Genomic DNA, 22928 nt, shown 5'->3' on the forward strand with positions numbered 1-22928 from the left:
GTCAGCTTTATTGATATAAGTTTACAGGATAGAACCCAAATATAATAACTTGCAGACAGCTCCGTTCTAATTTTCTTTCCTTTCCAGCACTTTGTATAAGAGTTATAAAAATCAATTGCTACAGTCAGAGAACATCACATTTAAGCCAAGGATTACATTTACTACCTTTTAATATAAACCTACATAGGAAAATTCTTAAAAATAAAAGATAATTTTCACCAGCATCTCAAAGGCTGAATTCAGAAGACTGCACTTGATAGTTTGGCTGCACTGCATTGTGTTTTAGAGCAGACATAAGCCTTTGCTTAAATTTTAACCTTCAGCCCCGAAACCTATAAAATAGGATGCAATCTGCTTACTAAGACACAGGTTAGCATCCAATTCTTTGTAGAGCTGTAAATTATAGCATGATTGTCATGTGCAAATACTACTAGCTTTTATTAATTTGTGTATACAGTTGTTGCTAAGTGCTGGCATTTTCCACATGCAAAACCTATGGCAGTAACACAACCAAAGCCAAAATTGGAAGAAGGGTTAATCTGTGATTAATGTCACACCAAAATACTACCTATGCAGGCTGGGACACAAATACTACTATTTCTAATTTACAGTTTCTCTTACGCTAGAAAAGGGACTACACAACAAGAATCTCCAGGTAAGTGCATGTGCACAAAATCCTCCTGGATTTGCTGATTAAGGCCTATAGGGCTTAAAGAAAGCCCCAGAAGGCTCCCTCATCACATCAGCAATCACAGCACAGAACTGTTGCCCCGAAGATGGTTCTGTAGGACTCATCAGAAGCGTGCTTCATGAGAAATTTAAATTCAAGCTAGTTTCCTTACAAGAATATTTTGTGTTCAGGGTTTCTTGGGTGAAGATGAATGACTACATTAGGGAAACAGAAAGTTATCATTGGATTTCTTTTTTTTTTTTTCTAAAATTTTACTGCTGGCATGAAATCACAGGCAAGAGAACCACCTCCCTTGGATTCTGGAGATATGTTGTTCCTGGCTGACATGGCAAGGACAGGCATCCTTCTGGGCTAGGTGTCACCAATGGCCCCCTCAGCAGACCAAACTGGAGAAAAGTGCTTCTTAAAAGGCAAGAGGGTCCTGCACACCTTCAGGTTGTGTCAACATTAGAAACTTGCACTAATAAAAATACATTAAAACATAAGCAAGAACATATATTGCCCTTGGAACAGAGTAATGATCATCAGCTTAAGGTGCTTTACATCAACTGAGTTGCTCATATGAATGATGAATAAACTATGATTATCAGCACCTTTATACTGCTAACACATGCTCATGCCCACTTTAGGGACGTGAATCAACCACGTATCACTAATCATATCTGCAAAGTGAAGCAGCTTTCATAGAATTCTATCAGTCTTGTTAGTTTTATAAGAAAATATATATCCTTTTTTAAATAACACACAAAATTGAAAATAGAACCATTTGTATTCCTACAAAAGCCCTACCTATTTTAGTTAACTGCACTTTCGCTTTACTTCAGCGATGTCTACTTAAGACAGTAAATTCTACACAACACAGGGCATACTTCACATAACTAAATAAAACAAATGCAGAGTGTATTTCTTCAAATGAACAGTACAACTTTCTGACTACACTCAAGTAAACTTAATGGGCTTATACTTTTGGTGCTCCACATCATGTTTTCATTCAGCTGCAATACCATTGCTCCACTGAAGACAATGACTACACAAAAGCTGCACTGGGATTGTAAATTCATAGAATTAGAAGATGTGAGCAATTAAGAGACTATTTTGACAAGAGACTGTTGTGTAGATAGGTACATATCTCCTTGCTGAGTCAGTCTGAAGTTCAATATTAATCTACTGTAAAAGTATAACAGCAAAAAGAGCCATATCCAAGCTCATTCTGGGATGAGCAGAAAGGGCATGAGTAATCCTATTTCAAGAAATTCAATCCCATCTGATCAAAATCTTATTTCAAGAAGAAATCGGAAAACATTTTTGTTGTCAACTATTAGTTGTAAAGGACAAATGCTGTTGTCAACTATTAGTTGTAAAGGACAAATGCTAAGAACAGAGGACTGATAATACCTGATGATCAGCAGAAGTTCCCCAGAATTCTATCTGTATGGTGTAGATTTAATATTTGTGAACAGAAAACTAATGAATAATTTTCTAAAACAATGTAACTGCACAGATACACAACGGAACTGAATAGATTATTACAATCCTGGCACGCAGGCTTTTGTTCATTACTAGCAAAAATACAGAGCTAATGGTAGGGGCTATGTTGAAAAAGAGTGTTTTGGAGCTGAGAATCTACTCTATCAAATACTTGCAGTTTCTGTGCAAATAAATAGGAGGCACTACCTTTGGAGCAACATATGTACTTCTGTTGAGAGAAAACACAGGACACAAATGCTGCTTTTCTTATCTAGCTGAAAATACTATGGTTAGGACTGAAGTTTGAAAGATGGTTGAAGACAGACATTCAAACGCTTCATCTCAAAGGTATTTTCCAACAGAAGTGATTCCATGACTAGACAGAAATTAGGACTTCTAAACTGGGAGAATGATTAACAACTACATTCAAGAGAATTGGAAGATTTTCCACTTCCCACTGTCCTCAAACCAATAGACACGATTTTAAAACACGCATTTAAACCTAAAGACAAATCGTTGGACTCAATACAGGGAGCCAAGTGAAATGTAACATCTTATGATATACAGGAGGTCAAACTAGATGAGATAATGGTCCCTTCTGGCCTTAAACTCTATGAATCAGAGAAAAAGAACTTAGAACAAATACAGGAAATAAGATAAAGACAAATATATAAATAAAAATAAAAGACAAAAGTCTTTTCTTTTTTATGCTTTTTCCTTCAAAAAGAGCTGCATTTTGCTCTGTAATTTTAACTAATTTTACTATTGGCATACAATTATTTTAATGCGTTATTTTAAAACGTCTTCATTTTTCTCTCAAATTATTTGTTTAAATTAACAGTGGATAAAATCACAAAGGTTAAATTTTCCTCCCTTAATAAAAAGCCTAGGATTTAGAAATGCCGCTCCTCTACAATGAAGGAAATGCATCAACTTACTATAGTATTCTACTAGCACAATCCTTGAATCCAGCTCTGAACATCCACTGCAAGGTGCTTTTGAAGAATGCATGAGATGAATGCCATATTCACTCAGCATCCATAAATCAACTCAAATAATTTAATACCTGTTGAAATTTTCCTCCAATTTATTTTATGAAATAATAACATGAGAAGTAATTACAATCAAGAAAAAGTTCAGGTGCAACAGTGTTAGTTCAACATCTAGGATCAAGTGTCAGCAGAGATTAACAAATTTCATTCATTTTATCTCCAGCACTGGAGACATGCTGCTCCTAGCTTTAATAGTCAGGAATGTCTGTTAGTTAAATGACTTTGTAAAGGCAGTCAAGTGAGGGCAGACAGCGACAGTTTAATTAGGGAGCTTGCTATAACTCTATCTGGGAGCTGTAGGCACTGGACTAGAACAAGTGTAAAACGGCACTCAATGCTGACTAGCAACCCCCACATGCACTCCCACCAAATAGAAAAAGAAAAAAAAAAAACCAACACAAAACCACCACCAAAAAAAAAAAAAAGCGCCAACAAAAAACAAAGAACTGACCAAAAAAAACAACCCACAAAAACCCTCCATACAAAGCCCCCAAGAAGATACTTTTCACAGCAGGTTCTCTCATTTATTCTGGCGTCAGGTTGGCTACAGGTGAACAGGAGCAACGTAACCGCGGCAGCAGAAGAAAGGTGAGGTTAAGAGAGCAATCATTTATCTTGTATTGATTTCTGGACGCTATGTCCTAGATACATTCCAAGATAGAATGACAGCTTTCTGTTTTGTGTCGGTAAGGGAAGAAAATGACTAGCACCAGTACCCATTGTTTTCCTATCATATTTCCTTTTAGAAACATGCCACACTTAGATTTTTATTCAGACAAGGAAATCCAAACAAGTTTATCACAGAAAAGGAGAGTTAGGGGATGGTTAATCAGCCATTTGTCTTTGCTGCCGGGTAGCTGGGTGTCAAAGGGTCAAACCTGAGCACAATTGGACCATTTGGTTTTATCTCAGGTAACCCTACATCTCTGGTAATTGAACCCATTTCACTCGGTCAGAGTTCCTGTCACTCATATTCAATGTCTGTCATTACTGAGAAATGCTTCATGACATATTACGCTGACAGAACCACCACTGCAAGACTGCAAAGAATCCCCAGGCACCAGAAGTAGAAGACAATAGAAGCTTCTTTCAGACCAGCGATGTTTAACATTTTATGTGCTGACACTGGGACTACAGCCACGATATAATGAAAGTCTGGCAAATGGAAGATCAAAAAAAAAAATCCATAGTTTATATCTGCTTCAGGAACTAGCAAGCAACATCAGAAGTAAAACAAACTGGCAGCTGCAAGGTTACTTGCACGTAACATTAAAAGCCTTACAACAAAGGTTATATCGAGTATTGCGTGCATAAGCACACACACTTTGTAATGGACCCAAATATGACACAAATATTGTTTCTATATGTTACACTTCCCTTACCTATAGCAATCCAAACCCTTTTCCCTCTCCAGCAATTCCTTTAGTAGTTATGAGACACAAACAGAAAGCAGGACTCATGTTTTGCACAGTCTGTGCTAAAGACAAGGGAAAGCATCCCAGCTCTTTAAAACTTCTGAAATGCTCCTGCATGTAGAAATTTTAAAATCAAAGATGCTGAAGATATTTTCCCACTCTTCAGCTTTATCATCACAAGTGATCCCCTAATTCAGTTTTTTCAGAGGCATTGCTATGGTTTGTTAGGTCATTATTAGGTTTGTTAGGTATACAGCAGGCACACCGTTACTGCCACCATACTTGACTCCATCCAATATACTTCATCCTCAGACGATGCAAATTTTGGCCAGAATCTGTCCAGAGCCTTGAGGCTGGAAATTCTACAAATGTATGAATTGCACATTAACTCTGTGTTAGCATGGTCTTTAGGAGAAACAGCGGATGGAAGTCTGGGGCACTTGGACCCAGAGATGGAGGAAAAAGCAACAGAGGGTGTTAAAAATTTACCTGCGATCTTAATGGATCTAACCCTACTCTACCTTCTTTTCTAAATAATATGGAAGCAAGGTATCTAACACGCCCTTTAACTCTCTTCAAGTAAACACTGTGAAAATTGATTGGATTTCATTATATTTTTAAGTTCCATCTTAAAATGAAAAGAGTTACTAGATTTCCAATTCCCTTTGCTGGGTACTCAACTCAAGTACCACCATTACACTTCATGCAGTCTCCTATTTGGAGCAGCTTCCTGTGCTGCTTTAGAGACGTTCAGACCAACAGGAGGAGTGAAATTATTCCTATCCTGACTGACCCATAGGCAGGACCTCTCCCAAAACTGTTGAAGTTTAGCTGAGATTAATTATATCAAACTCCACAGCTTCAAAGCTGAGGAAAATATCAAAGGTACACCAACAGTGTGGACTTCCATCCTACAATCATTAAGAATTCCACACAGAATAATGGAAAAACACCCTTAAACTAGACATCCCCCATTTTATGAAATCAGTCTAGATTCATTTATAGAATTGAAGCCATTTTCTTCCATAGTTCTTGAGCAATATGCGAATGGTTCATTTTAAATAAGGAGTTCCTAGGAACTACAGGATAAATAAGGAACTTTATCATTATTCACTCCCAGTAAAAAACAAAACCAAAAAAACCCACAACACAACTGAATGAGGAATAAAGCCATCTTAAACTATGAAACTGCTCCACAATCTGAGAATACATACCTTAAATCTCTAAGAGCTCTAATATCAAGTAAAATACATCACTTCTAAAGCAACCCTTACTTCTGTTCTGAGAATAATCTTTATTTTATTGTAAAGTACATTCACACACAAAACCTTAACTAGATTTAGAAACTAAGATTTGCAGCCATAAAGGCAGTTAAGACGTCCAACAAGAAATATATAACAAAGAATAGCACAATAATTCAGCCATTCATAAATCTGGCACAGTAGCTGTTATCTTGTCATGCAGGAAGATAACACACCTCCAACCCTTCCGTGCTGGATTTTTATACTGTATTTATATGCTAAAAGGCTTCTTAGAACCAGATGCTTCAAATCCAAGCTCCAAAACCCTTTCCACAAGCACCAGCTCTATTCAGCTGGCTGGTTTTGCCCATTTTCGTACAATGAATACTTCTATACTTCAAGCAGTAAAACTCCAGATTTGGAGCACCGTGGCCAAAGAATCAAAATGAATGATATTCAGGTCTACAGCCTAGCAGGGAAAAATGTGTTGCAACAATTTTTCTAATGCTGAAATACCGTATCACCAAATGTTCCTGTCAAGGCATGGTTTAATTACCTTGGCACCCACGCCACTTATAATCACCTGTCATTAGCAACAATGCCTGCATCTGTTTGCACGTCTGTCAGAAATGCCAGCCCAGATGAAGTCTAAGCATAAGACAACTTTTACTGGTGCTTGACCCCAGATGTGGAAAGGTTGTCTTAAGGTTATCTAGCCCCAGAGTAAGACGTGTGCAGTAACTGAAAAGTACTGTATTAATTCTTGAGTTCATAATCCATTGGATTCGTTCTACGTAGAATTAGAACACTCTCAGCCAACAAAACGGCATGCATGCTCTTTTAAAACTATTTCTTCTCAATGTTTGGAGAGATTTGTGTGAACATTTACAAACGGAGCTATGCAGAATGCAATTATTTGCTATAGTCCGTTAATCTGTTTATTAACTGTTTTTCTCAAAGGTAAGCTTAAAGTGGGACCAAAAAACAAAATTTTAACTCAGAATACTTTTATGGGTGATATTATCTTTAAGTACAGGAGTACAGCAAGCATCAGTTAACATTTTAAAAAGCTAAGTCTTTAGATACGTGATGTGAAAACGTCAGGCTTTGCTGGCCTACAAATCCAAAGGTTATCTTTATCCTACTCCAGAAACATGCATTTTATGCTGGATGCTTTAATAACTGGTATTAGTCGTCTTCTGCAAAAATTGTGTGTTCTTAAGCTATTTCAAATCCTATTTGAGAGTTCCTCCACGCAAAGTATATTTCAATTGAGGCAAAGACTTCCTACCAATTTGTCACTGCTGTGGATGACAAAGAACTTCTGTGGATATTTAAAATCCTGGATGTCAGTAGTACTTGGGTCTTTGGACTGCATTCATCTATTGGGAACTGAAATTCAGAGCAAACATTATGAGACGCAGAAGAGAAAACTAGATACTAATCTACTGCACAAAGAAATACGTACTGCAGTCTGACAGATAGAAATATGTGTACTTTTGTGACATGCATTTAAACTAGATGTTGCTGATTATTATTTCATCTGTTTTGATTCAGAGTTAATTACACACTAAGGGTCCCATCCTCACATACACACCGTGTGAGGGACTCGTTCTCTATCCACAATTTATCATGGCATTTTTCTATTCATTGCTATACCTCTACTGGAAAGGTATTCACCAACAGGTAACAACGACCATTAAAGCTCCAACTCCCAGCTACATGGAACTATTACAATGCTTTTGCCATACTGCTTTCTCAATGTGCATTTCACAAACATGAAGCTTCTTCCTTTTTAATTGGTCTAGAAAGAGCACACCAAAATGAGAGTAAGAGCAAAATTATGGCATACTCCTGCAAATGCTATTTGCTGCAGCACCTTAACAAGCACAGCAAGTTAGCTGTGCATTCAGAAGCATTTTAAGGTATCACAGCTCATAACACGTCAGTCCTGTAAGGGCTGTAAGGGCAGTGCCCCACGCAGAGCAGACAGGCACCCAAGCTTCCCTTTACACACTGATGGTATCACTGTGTTCTAGCTCCTGCTAGGAAGGACTGGAAAAAGTTTATTGTATGCACTATGTCAGGAGAGTTAAAGGTCCTTCCACCAAGCTCTTTAGCTGGCAAATTAAGAGAATTTACTGCCTACTTATTTTCACATCTTTATAATGTTGAAAATAAAAGCTTGCAGATGTTATAGAAGCACGTAGCCACAGTGAATATTATGACTTAAATGCACTTCTGATCCTTGTAAGATGCATGAAACAAAGCCAAGGACTCTTTGGCTTTACATTCTCATGGAATCCAAACTGCTCTGAATGACTCTAAATGCTTTCTGTTTGTCTTGGCTCCTACCTATAGCAGATTCAGACTGAAGAATCTTAGTGAAGAAATTATAAGGGATAAAATGGATATTTCTAAATTACAAGACTGCAATTCCAGTGGTTCAGTATATCAGTTTTCTATTTCATCTAAGCCTGCTGTAGAGAAAATTGTGGGATCTGACAACAAACAATTGAAAACATTTACTTTTGTGAGCCAAAAGCTTCTTGCCTTGATTACATTGAAGATTAAAAAAAAAAAAAGATGAAGATCAGTTACATTTTGTTAATGACTCAAAAGGATGTAGGTTACCAACAGCACAGTTACAAGCAGAATCCTGAAGTGCACTCAATTTAAAATGAATACAATTGCAATTAATCTAAAGCTGAATTTTAATCCTAGAAGTCAGGCGTGCATTACTTGAGTGACTTTCAAAGTTGTATCGTTAATAATTGAGAAGCAAGCACTGTGTCTTCTGCTTGATGGGGAAATAGCGCTATGGACTGCTGGTGGACTACACTTAAAACCAGCACCCTTTAGCTACTCTGGATTTTATCTGACCTTCAGGACACCTGCACAGCCTGGCTACTCAGCCACAAAGACGCCAGCCACCAGCACGGCCAGCTGCAGGAGCCCCTCAGCACAGCTGTGATAGCAAGTAGAAAGACACAATCTATCACGTGACAAATATAACAAAAACTCTTTCCTCAAGATTTCACCAAAGCTACTAGTGTTATCTTGTTAAGGAACATCCTAACCCTAACTTCAACCGTAACGTAGGGTATGAACCCTCCACTCTTCTAATGCTCCCACACCCAGCACATGACAAATAGCTATAACACATAATTACTCCATAATTCCAGATTATCACTTCCATTATACCTTCATGTACGTGACCGGCAGAGAGATCCACAAATAAAAAAACGTAATCTTTAGAACCCAGAAATAAGAAAGGATTAAGACGAAGGACAGCAGGTCAAGGGGGAGGGTGGGAAACTGCAGGAAGAAATATAATTCCTTCTCAGGCCTTTGCTGAAAGTATTGATATTTATGAGGAAACACATACAGAAAAGAAGAGAAATAATTTTTCTTGAACTGAATGACAGTTTGCAGGGTAACATTTCAAGTATTACTACTTTCATGACATAAGTGAATCAAACCATACAGCAGTTAGCAATTACAGCTCCTATTTACAAAATGTACTTTCTAAACTAAGCTTCTCTATCTGTTATTACATAAAGTGATGGAATAGTGTTCTTATTTTCTAATTGAGATGACTGATTTCCTCAAATTTGTACATATACTAACATTCAAAGTCAACATGCATCACCAACTAAATTAGAGTGCAGTGCAGCCCCATGTGTAAAACTAAATGCATTCTGAAGTTTGAACAAGCTTACAAGCGTCAGTGCAGATAAGAGGCCACTTATCCCAACATTTTTAAATATCACTAGCATACACAGTTTTTCCATTACAAAAGAGGTTTCTGTACGAAAAACATAGCGCCGTAACATATAATATGCCTAGCTTATGAAATCATTAATGACAAGTTTATTAATTGCTGAAGCTTTCCCGTCATGTACCTGCAGCCAACAAACTGAAGCCTAGAAGGCTGCCAGTCATGTTACAGAAGTCCTGATCTCTAAAATAAGGGTTTTAATCATTCCATCAATATACAATATACAACCAAGAAGCTTCAAGAGTTGCAGTTTTCCAAGCTATTTTTCTATTGAAAAAGACAATGAAAGGACTCGTGAAAGAGTGGTTAGCATGCCTGCAGTAAACATACTAGCACCATTCACCACAGGACAACGCTTGCCATTTGTGCCATTAGGCTTTCTAAAACAAATGAGGCACTGTATGTGATGTATAGCACCAGAGAGCAACCCCAGCTGTTTGTTTCTGTAGAACATAGGTGCTCTGCACCTGAGTCTGCAAATATTTATTAAGCCCGTAACAGTGAGGTTGTGATGCCCAGAACAGCTACTGCTGAAAACCATTATCTATGGATAATTAAGTATGTCAGGACACTGAGGTCCTAACATGAGGTCCTCATAATCCCCCACTAAGGGAAAAACAATACAAGATAATTGCAATATATCAGAAATATTTAACAACAGGATTGTAATATTTTTAATAATGAAGGCTAAATACTAACGTAGGGTTTAAATTATGTTTAATTTCTGATGATACAACATCAGAAATGAGTGCTTAGCAAACCCTCTCAGTTTTTGTTATGATTAAGCAATGTGCTTCATCAACAAGCAAGGACAACATGCAATGAGAAGAGGTTTTATTTGTAAGCAAATAAAACATAATTTGTATCCATGCACGTTTCCTTGTTAATGCATTTTTTTCCTGTCAATCTCATGCAGAAGCCTACACTTATTGGGAAGAAACAAGAAATTCACAAAACATTCTTATTTTTTACTTGACCAAAATAATTAAGATGAGCTTTGGAATCCCTTGTATTTTTTCCCAAGATTTTAAACAACACTTAGTAAAAAATTATTAGAATAATATTTCATCATGCAATAAAAAGGCTTTTTGACACATGAAGACAAAAGCTTCAGGTCGTTTATTAAGACTACTTCCTACTGTGTTGGGCTTTGTTTTATCTCATAATTAAAATCACACCTGAGCTGGGCCATCTGCGAGAGTGTATTAAGTTTCTTACAAAACATGAAAATCCTTTCATTTTTTCATACAAACGCCAATAAATCTTGTAGGGGTACGTGTGTGTGCGTGTGTGTAAGGTAATATGCCTAAATAAAGCATAAAGCTTTAGGCAGAAAGTGAGTAGGCAAAATTCTTCTTCCATATTCATAACCAATTATACCTCTTAATTACTCCATTTTTAGAACTGCACACAAACAGAAATGAGATGTTTTTTCTTCTCATATTTGACAGTATTTTGCTTTCTTACATTTTCCTTTTTAAGATAAAAATCAGTGAAAGTAGAAGGAAAAAGGATTTGTTGCTTTTGTATTTCCCATATCCCCTTGCAATTGGTGTGCAGAAAAAAGTCCACTTTTCAAAATTAGCAATAGTGTGAGTGTGCTAACGTATATGCTTCTAAGCTTTAGTAAGACAAAAGGGTCTGTATTTCATAATCACACTACTGAGTAGAAGTCAGGCATGGACCTACAGTAGCTTGCTTCCAACAGGTTCAAATTTAAACAGCAGTAATTCTGTTTACACTTTTGCAATCTAAATTGCTTTAAAGCAAACAACATACATTCTAGAAATCATCTTGTTCAATACTTTTGCTGAGCCAGGAAGCAAACATGCATCAAGACTTTGTTTCTTGATCTGGTGACTTGAATTGCACAATTGAAAGTGCATACTATTGTGATACTCCAAGCAATCCTACTCTGAAAGGTGTCAGCTTCTCACCCAAGGCAAATTATAGGAGGGCTCTAACACACAAAGTACAGGTAGATCATCAGAAGGCCCAGCTGAGCAGTGAAGGACAATGATTTTTCCACCTCAGAGTATCAAAAGCAAAATGTATGAGAATATTGTGAAATAAAGGAAATTATTTGATGTTTCACATCAAAACATGCTATAATGGAGTAAAACAGGAGAGAAGACCAGTGACCATGTCATGCTTTCATGGGCAAAGTGAATGAACAGGTGAATTGACTTCATTCAGAGCTTCACTGATTTCACAGGATTCAATGCATGCAGAGATCATCCTGCATTACTGGGACTTCTGATTATTACCAAGCAGAAAAATCAATTTACTTTATTTTTTTGCTACTAGAAATATTAAAAATTATGATTTCTATAAAAATTTTGAAGCATTAAGCTTTAGCACTTATCTCTGCAGGCTGTCACTGATTCTAATCCTTTCAATATTTACATATAATTTAGCAACAAAATGACTTTATTCCTACAAATCCATTTGGCTGATAGCTCACTTCAACTGCTTAATGTTTGAGTTTTTAAATGAATTTTAACAACAAAAAATGATTGTGTCTTTCATATAAAAGCATCTGAAATCAGGAAAAAAAAAAATCAAGCATGTTTTGGAGTCCAAGGACTATGAAACACCGAGGCTATTTTGAAAATCCTTTTTCTTCTTGCCTTGAAAATACATAAGACCACACTGAGTCACATTTAGCAAGAAAAAACATTTTTTTATAAACTTTTGTCTATAACAATTTCATGGTCAATTCTTAAGTTACTCTGTCTCCTATTACTACACAGCCACTGTATTCTTTCTGGAAAATAAAAATCACAATATTATGATGCTGCTCTGAAAGTAATCCCTCCTATTTAATTATGTTGGCCCACGATGTCAGAGGTGGATGTTGGTGGTACAGTAGTAGAGGTTGGACCTTTCCATCAGTACTGCAACAAAACATTTTGTTGCTGCATGACAGATGGCAGCAGAGGGGCACTCTGATAGAATGGTGTCTGACATGGAAGTGCAGATGAAATGAAGGTGTGTCACTGAATTCCTCCATGCAGAAAAAATGGCACTCACTGACAATCACTGATGCTTGCTGAATGTTTAGGGAGACCAAAACGTGGATGTGAGCACAGTAAGGAGCTGGACTGTGCAGGCAACAACATTCTCATATTCATAGCAGCTATGAAACAGTGGGTCACTTCTAATGGTGCAAAAGTGGGATGCAGACTCCTGCTTATCACTGGTGAAAATGCACAGCTAATGGTGGGAACTATGTTGAAAAATAGTGGTTTTTAGCTGAGAATCTGTTCTATCAGACAGTGTTATTGTGCTCTATTCACCTGCTGTAGCTTCCAAGGAAAGAAATAGGAGGCATTACTTTTGGAGTTAGCTATGTACATTGTTCAGTTGGTTTCCAAACAGACTTTTTTTTCCTATTAAACTTGGCCAAAAACCAAGAAACAAAGGCACTTCATTCCGAGAAGTGACTTTTCTTCAACTGCACAAAAGAGTTCTTATTTTTAAAAGAGAATTAGTTTGTTAATGACTATTATACATGCCAAAGTACCAGTCAGAAAGAACATATACTAGGACCTGTGTCCTGACTCTGCCTATTTGCATTTATGTCAAAAGCAATTCTCTTAGACTTAGTGATGTTACGATGATGTAAAATTAACCTGAAACTATGATGATGATAATTAAAACACTTTCATACAGTATTATGTAAAATAAACAAATATTGCACTCTCAGATGTTCAACAGTCTCATCATCCCTTCAGAAAGCAAAAGGAGACATTAAATTCTCAGACTACTTCTCTGTCCCCAGCCTCCTCTACCTCAGCTAATATATAAAAAAATTAGTGAGAATTGTATTATAGCAGATACTTCCCAGCTGTGGTGCATAACAGCCCACAAAGGAGGGAGCGCTTTGGCAAACTGATGGATAACCTTTGTAAAGGAACTGGCATCCTGGAGCGTAGGAGGTAATGACGTAGATGACCAGGTGCATCAACACTACACTTAAGGGTATATGTTAGCAGCAGAGTCATCCTTTTTCTCCCCTACCCCTTCCATGGGAGGGGAGAATGAAGCCTAGAAGGAACCTGATCTTTGAGGAGCAATGCCTGTGGGTCTGCTCTTGAGGTGATCTGGACTTTACACTTCACTTTGCCCACGGCTGTGCCTAATGCACAGCTTTCCTCCATGTAAGCTGAACAAACAAATACAGCATTCTGGTCAGCTGAAACTTCTGAGCTTCTTCTCTGCAGACTCTGAAATGCACAGAGACGCCTCAGGGAAAAGAATGTCTAAAAGACATTACAAGGCACATTTACAGTAAATTCCAAGGGGAAAGCAACAATGAACATGCATTAGAAGTACACTAATATTCACTCTTTAATCAGCCTTTTTCTCCCACTTTGCAAATGTATAAAAGACCCAATTTACAAAGTCAGCATTATTTTTTAAAAAAATTATCACTGTAAAAAGAACAATAATTAAAATAAAGTACTAATAATTAAACTGAATGAAGACTGTCAACACAAATGAATAATATATATTTAGATGCATTATCCTCACTGGTTTTCATTATTGTGTTGGATCGTTTTCTCCTCAGTTGAATTCCCAACATTCACCCATTCACAATGGTCTGTACATTCACATCTGCACAGCGGTTGCCTATGGAAATGTGCTCAGTGTCAGCTTTCAGTGTTCCTTCTCATGTGCCCTCCCAGCTGTAAATGAGGTTAGGAAACAGCACTGTAAACACAGAAGTCCTTTTGAAAGGTAAAAGAGTGGAAGGGGAAAAGCTCCACAGGAAATTTGATTTGTACTGAGGTTTCATTCTTTATAAAAAAAAAAAAAACAAAAACAACAACCAAAACTTGACAGCATTTAGAACTATTGAAATTCTAAATACTAAAGGAAGAGATAGCAGAATGAGGGATTATATTTTATGGTAGCCTTATGTCATTGCTATAAAGAGAGAAATAAGGCATTACAGAAATAATATTAGATTAATATAAAAATTTAAGTAGCACTGAATGCTCAGTTCATTGTTATAAATACTTGGTTGCTTTTTTTTTTTTTAATAGAAAAGTCTGCAATTCTTTCAGCAAAACCAGGACACACACAGATGTCATAATTCCACTACAGAACCACGCCAATTTACTTAACGTGAAGCTCTAACACAAATGGCTTCGCAGTGGAATTGCACCTCCTCACACGGCGAGCACGAAATAAAAGCAAGCAGATGTGCTCTTCCAAAAGCAGGCGGCCGCTGCAATTAAACTGCAGTCATTTTACAAACCAGTGAGCTATTTCACGTGCGGCTCCGGCGCTAATCACCCTACCCGGCTGCTGCAGCCCAGCAGAACAGTGTGCTGTTCATAGAGTTATCTATCTTGCACTTTGCAGATGATGCCTAACATTATGACAACGGTGGCAAGGTCTCCGTACCTGCCTACCTGAAGCAAGTTTCTGTAAAGTAATGAATAGAGACAGCTCGGGGACCATCCACCTGCCCTGCCTGCCTCTCGCTGCCTGCAGAGCACGGCCACCAGGGACTGGCAGAAGGCCCCTGTCTGACAGGCCAGGACAGCCTTCCTGTGCCGTGACAGCCCGGGCTGAGCCGCCAGGCCTGACCCACCGTAATTCCTTCACAACGCAGTGGCGAGGCAGCTGACAGTAGCAGCTGCACCTCCTAAGCGAGATGGATGGAATTTTCATAACTAGTTCCCCAAGTTACATTTTACCTTCAAGATAATTTATGAGCTGCCGCGGAGCCTTGAAGAGACAATATGCTTGCCATAAAATTAACTGTAACAGTCTTGTAGGTTATAATTAACACTGGGAGGGTAGCACCAACTGGATGAAACACATGGCATAATTGATGGTGAAACTGGAAATTAAGGAACCTAACAATATCATTACTGCGCACATCACTTCAGCAAAACCCGCGCTTTCCAGGGGTTAATTACAATCCCCTCCTAAGGTACACATTCTGACGGGGAGTGGACGAGTGTCACAGCTAGGAGGAGGCAGATTTCCTGGCAAGGCCACCTCGCACCTGGGCTGATGTATATATTGGTTTTTGCCTGGAAGAGATATACATGTCAAAGCAGCAGCAGCAGTACCTGAACATCTGGCAGCAGGCACACCGTAGCTCAGAGACAGAAGATTGCTCGAGCCTCACAGAATATTTCATCTTCTCCGCAGCCAGCATACTTAACAGCAAAGAAGAAAAAATCTTCTCTGAGATTTGGCTTAATGGCACACATTATTAATTTAAACGACTCGAGTAAAGAAAAACATTTTAACTTTATATTGACGCAACTTAGCAGCAAATTAAGATATTTTTTCCAACAGCATATTATCATCCTGGTTTATTACATTAGCCTTCAGAAACATGCAGTGCAATCCTTTTAGCAACTTGCCTGTCAAGGGGACACTGCGCTAAAGAAGCAATGCTAGTGAGCTCATTAATCAGAAGCAATGTTATGAGCTGCTGCCATCTTTGGGAAAAGAACACACCATTAATCTAGCTGTATCTAGGACTCTGCGCTTTAACTAAGGCTTGAGGAATCATTAGTGTACTGTATTTATCTGATTGTCTCTCAAATTCTTTTAATGAAACTTTTTTTTTTGTCCCTGGATAAGATATGTGAAAACGTACAGATAAATGATGCAACAGTGTCACCTACAGGCAAGCAAAACAGTTAAAAACCTTCTCTAGCATGACACCCTCACACTTCTCAAATCCTCTTCCGCCTTTCCTCCAACTTCCTGCCCACTACCATCCACAGATCTGGTTGTAGGATTGGTACACATCTCCAAAGATAAACAGAAGGCCAGATACTGAAGTATTTTCAGGATGGTCTAATGTAGGATAATTAGGCCATCTGTAGGTAAACTATGTCTTAATATAAACGTTCTATAGCCAATGAGTGGATACATCAATAATGTCTCATTTCCCAAACACATTTTCAAATCCACCTTTACCAAAAGGTTGAAAGTAATTCCAATCAGATTTTTCAAATTAAGAAAGACCAAATGTTGGCCTTATTTAATACAGCACACCCTGTGGCACCATCACTGTTACCAGATGCCCTACTGCTAAAATTAAACTAAAATATTGTTTGGGACTCAATAAACAGAAAAAAAGTAGAACTTCCTTTATTCAACTTAGAGAAAGCTTGGTGATATTACTGGGAAAGCAAACTGAGCAGATACTGCAAAATAATGACTAACTGCATCAAATTTCTAGGAAAAGATTTCAAATACTGTACAGGATTTGCCAACTTATTTACTTAACAAATCAATGCACTGACAGGAAGATTTGTAGAAACGGCCAATTTTAAAATCTAATATTTGAAAATTCCTGATTGTAAATTGTGTATTTGTAATAATGGAAATTCATTTTAGATAACCAGATATTTATTTTCAGATCCAAACAAAAATAATATCTACTGCAATGACGATACCTGGCTGATCAAAATAACTCTCACATGTTATGGGTTTGTGTAGACATAATTAAAATAGATATTGCTTCCACAGTTATCACTGTCTTAGTTTTAGCTGGGAATGGAATTGTTTTCTTCAGAGCGTCTGGTATGATGCTATGTTTCTGTTCCAGGAGATAGAACCACATGTTGATATCAACACCAATGTTTCTAGTCACCTGCTAAGCAGTGTTGCATAGCACCAAGACCATTCGTAGCAAAGGGCCCAAGGAGCTGGGAGAGAACAGAATTAGAACAGCTGACTTAAATCAGCCAAATGGATATTCCATAAGATATGGCATCAAGCAGGAGGAGTTCTGAAGGATGTGCGAGTTCATCTTGCTCTCTTCCCCTTCCTGGGGAGCTAGCAGGGCATCAGTCACAGGGTAGAAAGCAATTACTCGTGCATCTCTTGTTATATAAATTTTTACATATACATAGTCATAACAATTTTCCTTTTCCTTTTCTCTATCTTAGTAAATAGTTTTTATCTCAACCCATGAGTTCTACTTTGTTGTTTTTCTTTTATTCTCTCCCCCATCTCACTGGGAGGTGGGGGGGGGGGGGCAGTGAACAAACACTGTGTGGTGCTGAGCCACCTACTGGGTTAAACCACAACACTCACAAATTACTTGGTAGGACAGGGAACTTTGTCAGAAGTTATCTGACTGATAATTTTGAACAGAAAATAAAAATGAGAAAATGCTGACTTGCTCAAATGCAACTGGCAAGAAGTGAAAGACCAATAAAGTTGTACAAACACCCTCTCCAGCATAATTTGGAGCTGAATCTAATTTCAGCAGATCCACAGGCATATCTGATGGCACCATTCAGCTTAACTTTGTAGAAATAGTGGAACAAGCTCTTATTTGCAGATCTTAAAAATTTTCTGAACTCCCTCTTTCCTCCTGATATTACTGCTTTCACTTCAATACCTGACAGCCTTTTCCAGTCTCCCCCACAAACTCTGCATTTGGAAAGTCTGCTTCTCATTTAATCCTTTGGATACAACTCATGCTTTCTTTCTGGTTCACTTATCTCAATTCTGAATTATATTTTTGATGTTCAGCCATGTTACTTCAACCTGCTTCTTACCTATGAGTCCCACCTCTGCATCGCCCACGCAGGCTGAGTAATCTCTAAGTATATGATGATATGGAAATATAAATAAGGGTTGTAAATTACAATCTGGGGTGTTACATACCTCTATAGGTCGTCTTAGTTGGCTAAACTACTCATATTTTTCAGTAATCTACAGTAGGATTTTCTTCTGCTACTGTTGCTTACACATTCCATTTGGGGCTGCTGTCGTTTACAAAAATAAGACAGAATATGAAAACAACACATGCTGTGTAACAGGTCCCTAAGATCTCTGATTCTACAGAACATCTCAAGAGGAAGAAATGCCAACTTCCTTTGTTAGCTATTTCAAACATCATCATAGTTTATATTTTAGGAATTCCCCAACAACTATACATACAGAATTGAAAAGTCAAACAAAATGAATAGTAAAATATTGTAGCAAAAACAAACTGTTAGAACATCAGAAAGAGCTCACTAGAAGTCAAAATAAGCAATAATTCTATTTTCCAGTTATTTTTAATTTCTGATGAGTTACACCTCCATCCCACCCCTGGATTCCACTTCCCTCTTATCCATGCTGTTGCCATTGCCCAGTGGTTTACCACTCACCCAGTGGTAAACTCCCTCACCAGTATGTGATTATCTGTGTATGTGTATCTATGTTGCCATAACTTTCAGTGCAAGTCAAAATACAGTGCAACACAACAGACCAAGGTCCTCCTGCTTTCAGTCAGCCTTGATATCCATTGGCTTCTTGCTACCTCACAGCCATGCTCTAGGCAGCTTAGAGCACTGACAGCATCTTACTCAGTTTCTACATCCATTTAATTTTTGGCTGCTCTCAGAATGCCGGCAAGGGTACCAATTAGTGTCAGCTGTAACAGTTGCTTTATGTGATATACACACCTGCCTACAAAGATTGGAGAACCAATGCATTTTACATAGGCCATCAAACACAGATATCCAATGGGAATAATCTTTGGCACTATCTACCTGAACCACATTTGAACCATTGACCTGAAAACAAAAGGCTTTGTATTTCATTACCAATCCCTGGAGCCATCAAGTTCTATATGTGTGGAAAAACTTTAATAACAGGGTTGACAGCATTTAGGACTGAAGTCATGAACTTATGTAAGCATCTGCTCACACGTCTCATGCAAAGACAAAAGCATGTCATTTGGCTAGGTCTAGTCTTTGTCAATCTCTGTTGCTTTTTTTTTTGCATTGATAATATATACAGGTTATTTCACCAAATTCATTTAGCTTTATCCATCATAAAACTGAATTAAATGGTGACAATTTATTAAAAAGTCCCAATTGAAATAAGATATCCTCTTTTTTTTTTTTTTTAATGTAAGGGAGAATTCCATCTTTAGACCCATTCAACTTTAATGAGTATTTTTAAACAGAGTTTTGATTTTTACAAAGTTTGCAAACTGTGTTTGGGGCATACTACATACCACAACCACAATGCAGGAGAAACCTCAGTGGATAAAGCAAAATACACCTATGAGAATTCTTCATTCTCTCTGCAACACCATGCCTTTAGCTAGAATGGGCAGCCATGGAGCACTGCACAATGCTCAGGATTCTCCCTGCCCCTCTCTTTTCCCTTGCCTCTGGCACACACTGTTCTCTCTTACAGGAATGATGACAGCTGATGCTAACACTAGTTTGTGGTTCAACTGTCTGATGATGTGGCTAACGCTTTGTCTCCACAGATTATAAATTTGTCACCTCTGTGATCTATTCGCTCCCCAGTATCCTGCAGTCTGGAAATGCAATAATCTCCATCTCCAGCATTCAGATCTCCCAGTGGTAGTCAGCAAATCATTGTCAAACTGCTGGAAAAACAACACTAACTATCTTTCTTGTACCATGAGCACAAAAGCTTAAATAAATAAGGAAATGTCACCCATGCTGACTTAAAAGGTCTGTCCAGGTGAAATAAATCCAAACCTTCCAAAAAGGTAGCCCAACTATAAAAACATAAAAATAACCATGTGCACTTCGGTAGAGTGGGAAAATTATTTATCACTTTTAAGTTGTGGAAACTTTAATTGCACTATAAACAAAGACTAAATTTATGCCATCTGTCAGTTTTGGAAGCATCATTTGAAAAATCCTTCTAACATATCAAAAAGAAAAGCATGAAATCCAAAGAGCAATATGTCAAAAATAACATGTAGTTATTCCTCTGTGGGATGATGCATCTCTTCAGGGTTTTCAGAAATGGAGCATTAAAACTAAAGTGGTAACAAACCTCAGTGTAAACAGTCCTTCACAATGTGGCATAATAGAAGAGCCTGGCGCACACACAGAACTGAACTTCTTACTGCACCATCCTATAACACAACTTGCTTCAAGTCCTTGTATCAAAGAGCATTTTTACACCGTTATCTGCTGTGTCTATAATGACATCACAAGGTAAGATGTAGAATTCTCTGTGAATACCCAAGCCTATAAATAAAGTTTTGGTTTTTTTTTAAGGGTAAAGGGTCAAAGGTTTTAAAGAAAATAAGACTAGTTGCTCAAGACAGCATTTAATCAAGCAGTATTTCCACTGCTCTGTGAAGCACTCATGCCTACTAATGCCAAGCTGGGTTGCTTCAAAGACTCCTAGTACAAAACAGGTGAAAATGAGCAAAGAGCAGGGAGTGCCACATGAAGCAAAGCAACCTGGTAATGGGCAACTGGAGGAAAGTCAGAGGGCAGCTGATGTCTGAGCACAGCTACAGCAGCAGACCTGACCACTTCATTGAAGTTCGTGTTTCCTACACTCATTTAAAAGCTCCAAGACTGTTTTTCAGTCTACCTCAAAGCATCTTCTTGAGTAACACACAGTACTCAGCAGCAAAATCACATGTTCACTTTCAAAATGGGTGCTGAATAGTTTTTCCTCTTTCAAAGAGCACACACACAAACAAAATACAAAACAAATACAATTCTTCTGTTGTGTTCCTCCCGCTACCCCCTCATAATTTCATAAAGGAGAACTCAAAATCTGTCTTAGTTTGCTGCTAATTGTTATGCTTGTTGCTAACTCACTGAGCATCCATTCCAGCTGGCACACGTGCTGTCTGGAGAGGACAGCTATGACACAAATCCCACTGGAGTTCACAGAGCTTTGTGTGTGGAGATCCCTACTGATGTCAGAAAAACAGACACTGGATTTTCCCAACAGAAAAAAAAATCTGTTGTTCTAAGATTGCACACAACAATCATAGGAGATGTAAACAACCTGAAGCAGTTGTAAGTAATCCAACACTTTCTCCTGCTGGAGCAAAGAGCGAGATTCACCTCATTTACCTTCCTAAGCATGAAAGAGATAAGGCACAAGAAAAATAATATCTTTCTTCTAAACAGAGATATCAAAATCTTCCTGTTTGTGTCTTGCTTAACGTGCACACTATTTCATCAGGATTTCTCTCACACTCTTCTTTGTTCATTGAATCCAACAAGACTACTGCAGGCTGGGACTCAGTTCTCACTCTATGCACAGACACAAATATGAAGAGTTGTAATAAATTCACATATAAAATATCTATGTAGTAATCCAGCTATCACTGCTGAGAGGTAAGAGTATCTCACCAATAGAACAAGCACTTACTCTATCAAGAAAAAATATGCAGCTTTACAGTGTTATGTAAAGATTGGTGTGACCTACATATTTCTAGAGGGGTTGGAGAAGAGCAAGTGTGGTGACCAAGAAACAGTGAGGAACTACAGTTCAGGTTTGACTAGAAACCAGAAGTTCATGCTATTTGTCATGAGTAAGAAGTTCTTTTTTGAAGAGCTATGAAAAGATGGAAGAATGTAACAACTCTTAAAATACACAGTGATCTGATCTACCGTATGTTGTAGCAAAGACCTCATAAAACAGATTTTGTTCACCATGCCGTTTCAATGAGCCAAGGATTTAAGCTACGGATCCTTGCAGGAAATAATCAATTAACACTTCTCTGCTGTCCATCTCATGAACCAGGAGAATTTTGTGTCTACTTTGGTCCAAATTATTTACTGAGTATATATTATGTTTTCACTATATCAACTTGTTATTATGTGATGGCCTAGAGAGAACTCTACTAAGATTCCAGAATCTAACCAGCACAACTATGAAAACATTACTATCATAAATATTTCTATTTTTCCTTTCAAACTTTTTCCCTCATTAGATCTTTATCCAAAGATTTATACTTTCCCTTAGCTGACTGAATTTCCTTTTAGAGATGTGATGCGAATTTCACTCAATGAAACAGCATAATGGACAGCAGTCTGCCTCATAATAAAATCATTTCGGTCTAATATTTTTCTTTTTTTTTTTTTTTTGCATGAAAAAGACTTGCTTTTAAAAATGGTTTCACTGTTTTTTTCCACTGAGTTAATACTTTCATTGTAGTTAAACATTATCCCCTAATTTAATCTAGCATTGATTGTTTCATGACAAACTAATTTCATTGTAAATGTATTTATTCAAAAAATACAGCCAAAAAACCCTAATAATTAAGCAGAGTACGACACCAAGCATTTGGGGCAATATTATTATAACTTGATACAAGTTTCTTTAAGAGGAGAAATAAGAGAATTTTTATGAAACCACGCTGCCCAGTTCTGCTGGGCATTTGCTGACATGGAAAAGCGAAACGTACTCTCCAGAAATTCAAGTACTCTTTTTTAAAAAATTATTTTCTGGCCAAACTGTTTCTTAAGGATAACAACTTTTCTGATTCCAGTTAGA

General features: G+C 37.7%; 1 protein-coding gene across 7 annotated transcripts in view; it reads right to left on the reverse strand.

The window, feature by feature from the left end:
• The window catches only part of FTO (FTO alpha-ketoglutarate dependent dioxygenase), a 228494-nt gene that overhangs the window by 103809 nt on the left and 101757 nt on the right, over positions 1-22928 (reverse strand). For 2 of the 7 annotated variants that reach the window (XM_090149890.1, XM_090149895.1), the window contains exon 9: positions 15740-15829. The exons of 4 other annotated variants lie outside the window; for them this stretch is intronic. In XM_090149890.1, coding sequence (XP_090006016.1) covers positions 15740-15829 — 90 coding nt within the window. Of the gene's footprint in view, positions 1-12563; positions 14339-15739; positions 15830-22928 lie in introns of those variants that run through there. One more of the 7 variants, XM_090149896.1, reaches the window with a different exon arrangement.

Source organism: Phasianus colchicus, chromosome 13 (genome assembly GCF_987193195.1).
Source record: "Phasianus colchicus chromosome 13, bPhaCol1.hap1.1, whole genome shotgun sequence".
In the NCBI taxonomy this organism is placed as follows: Eukaryota; Metazoa; Chordata; class Aves; order Galliformes; family Phasianidae; genus Phasianus; species Phasianus colchicus.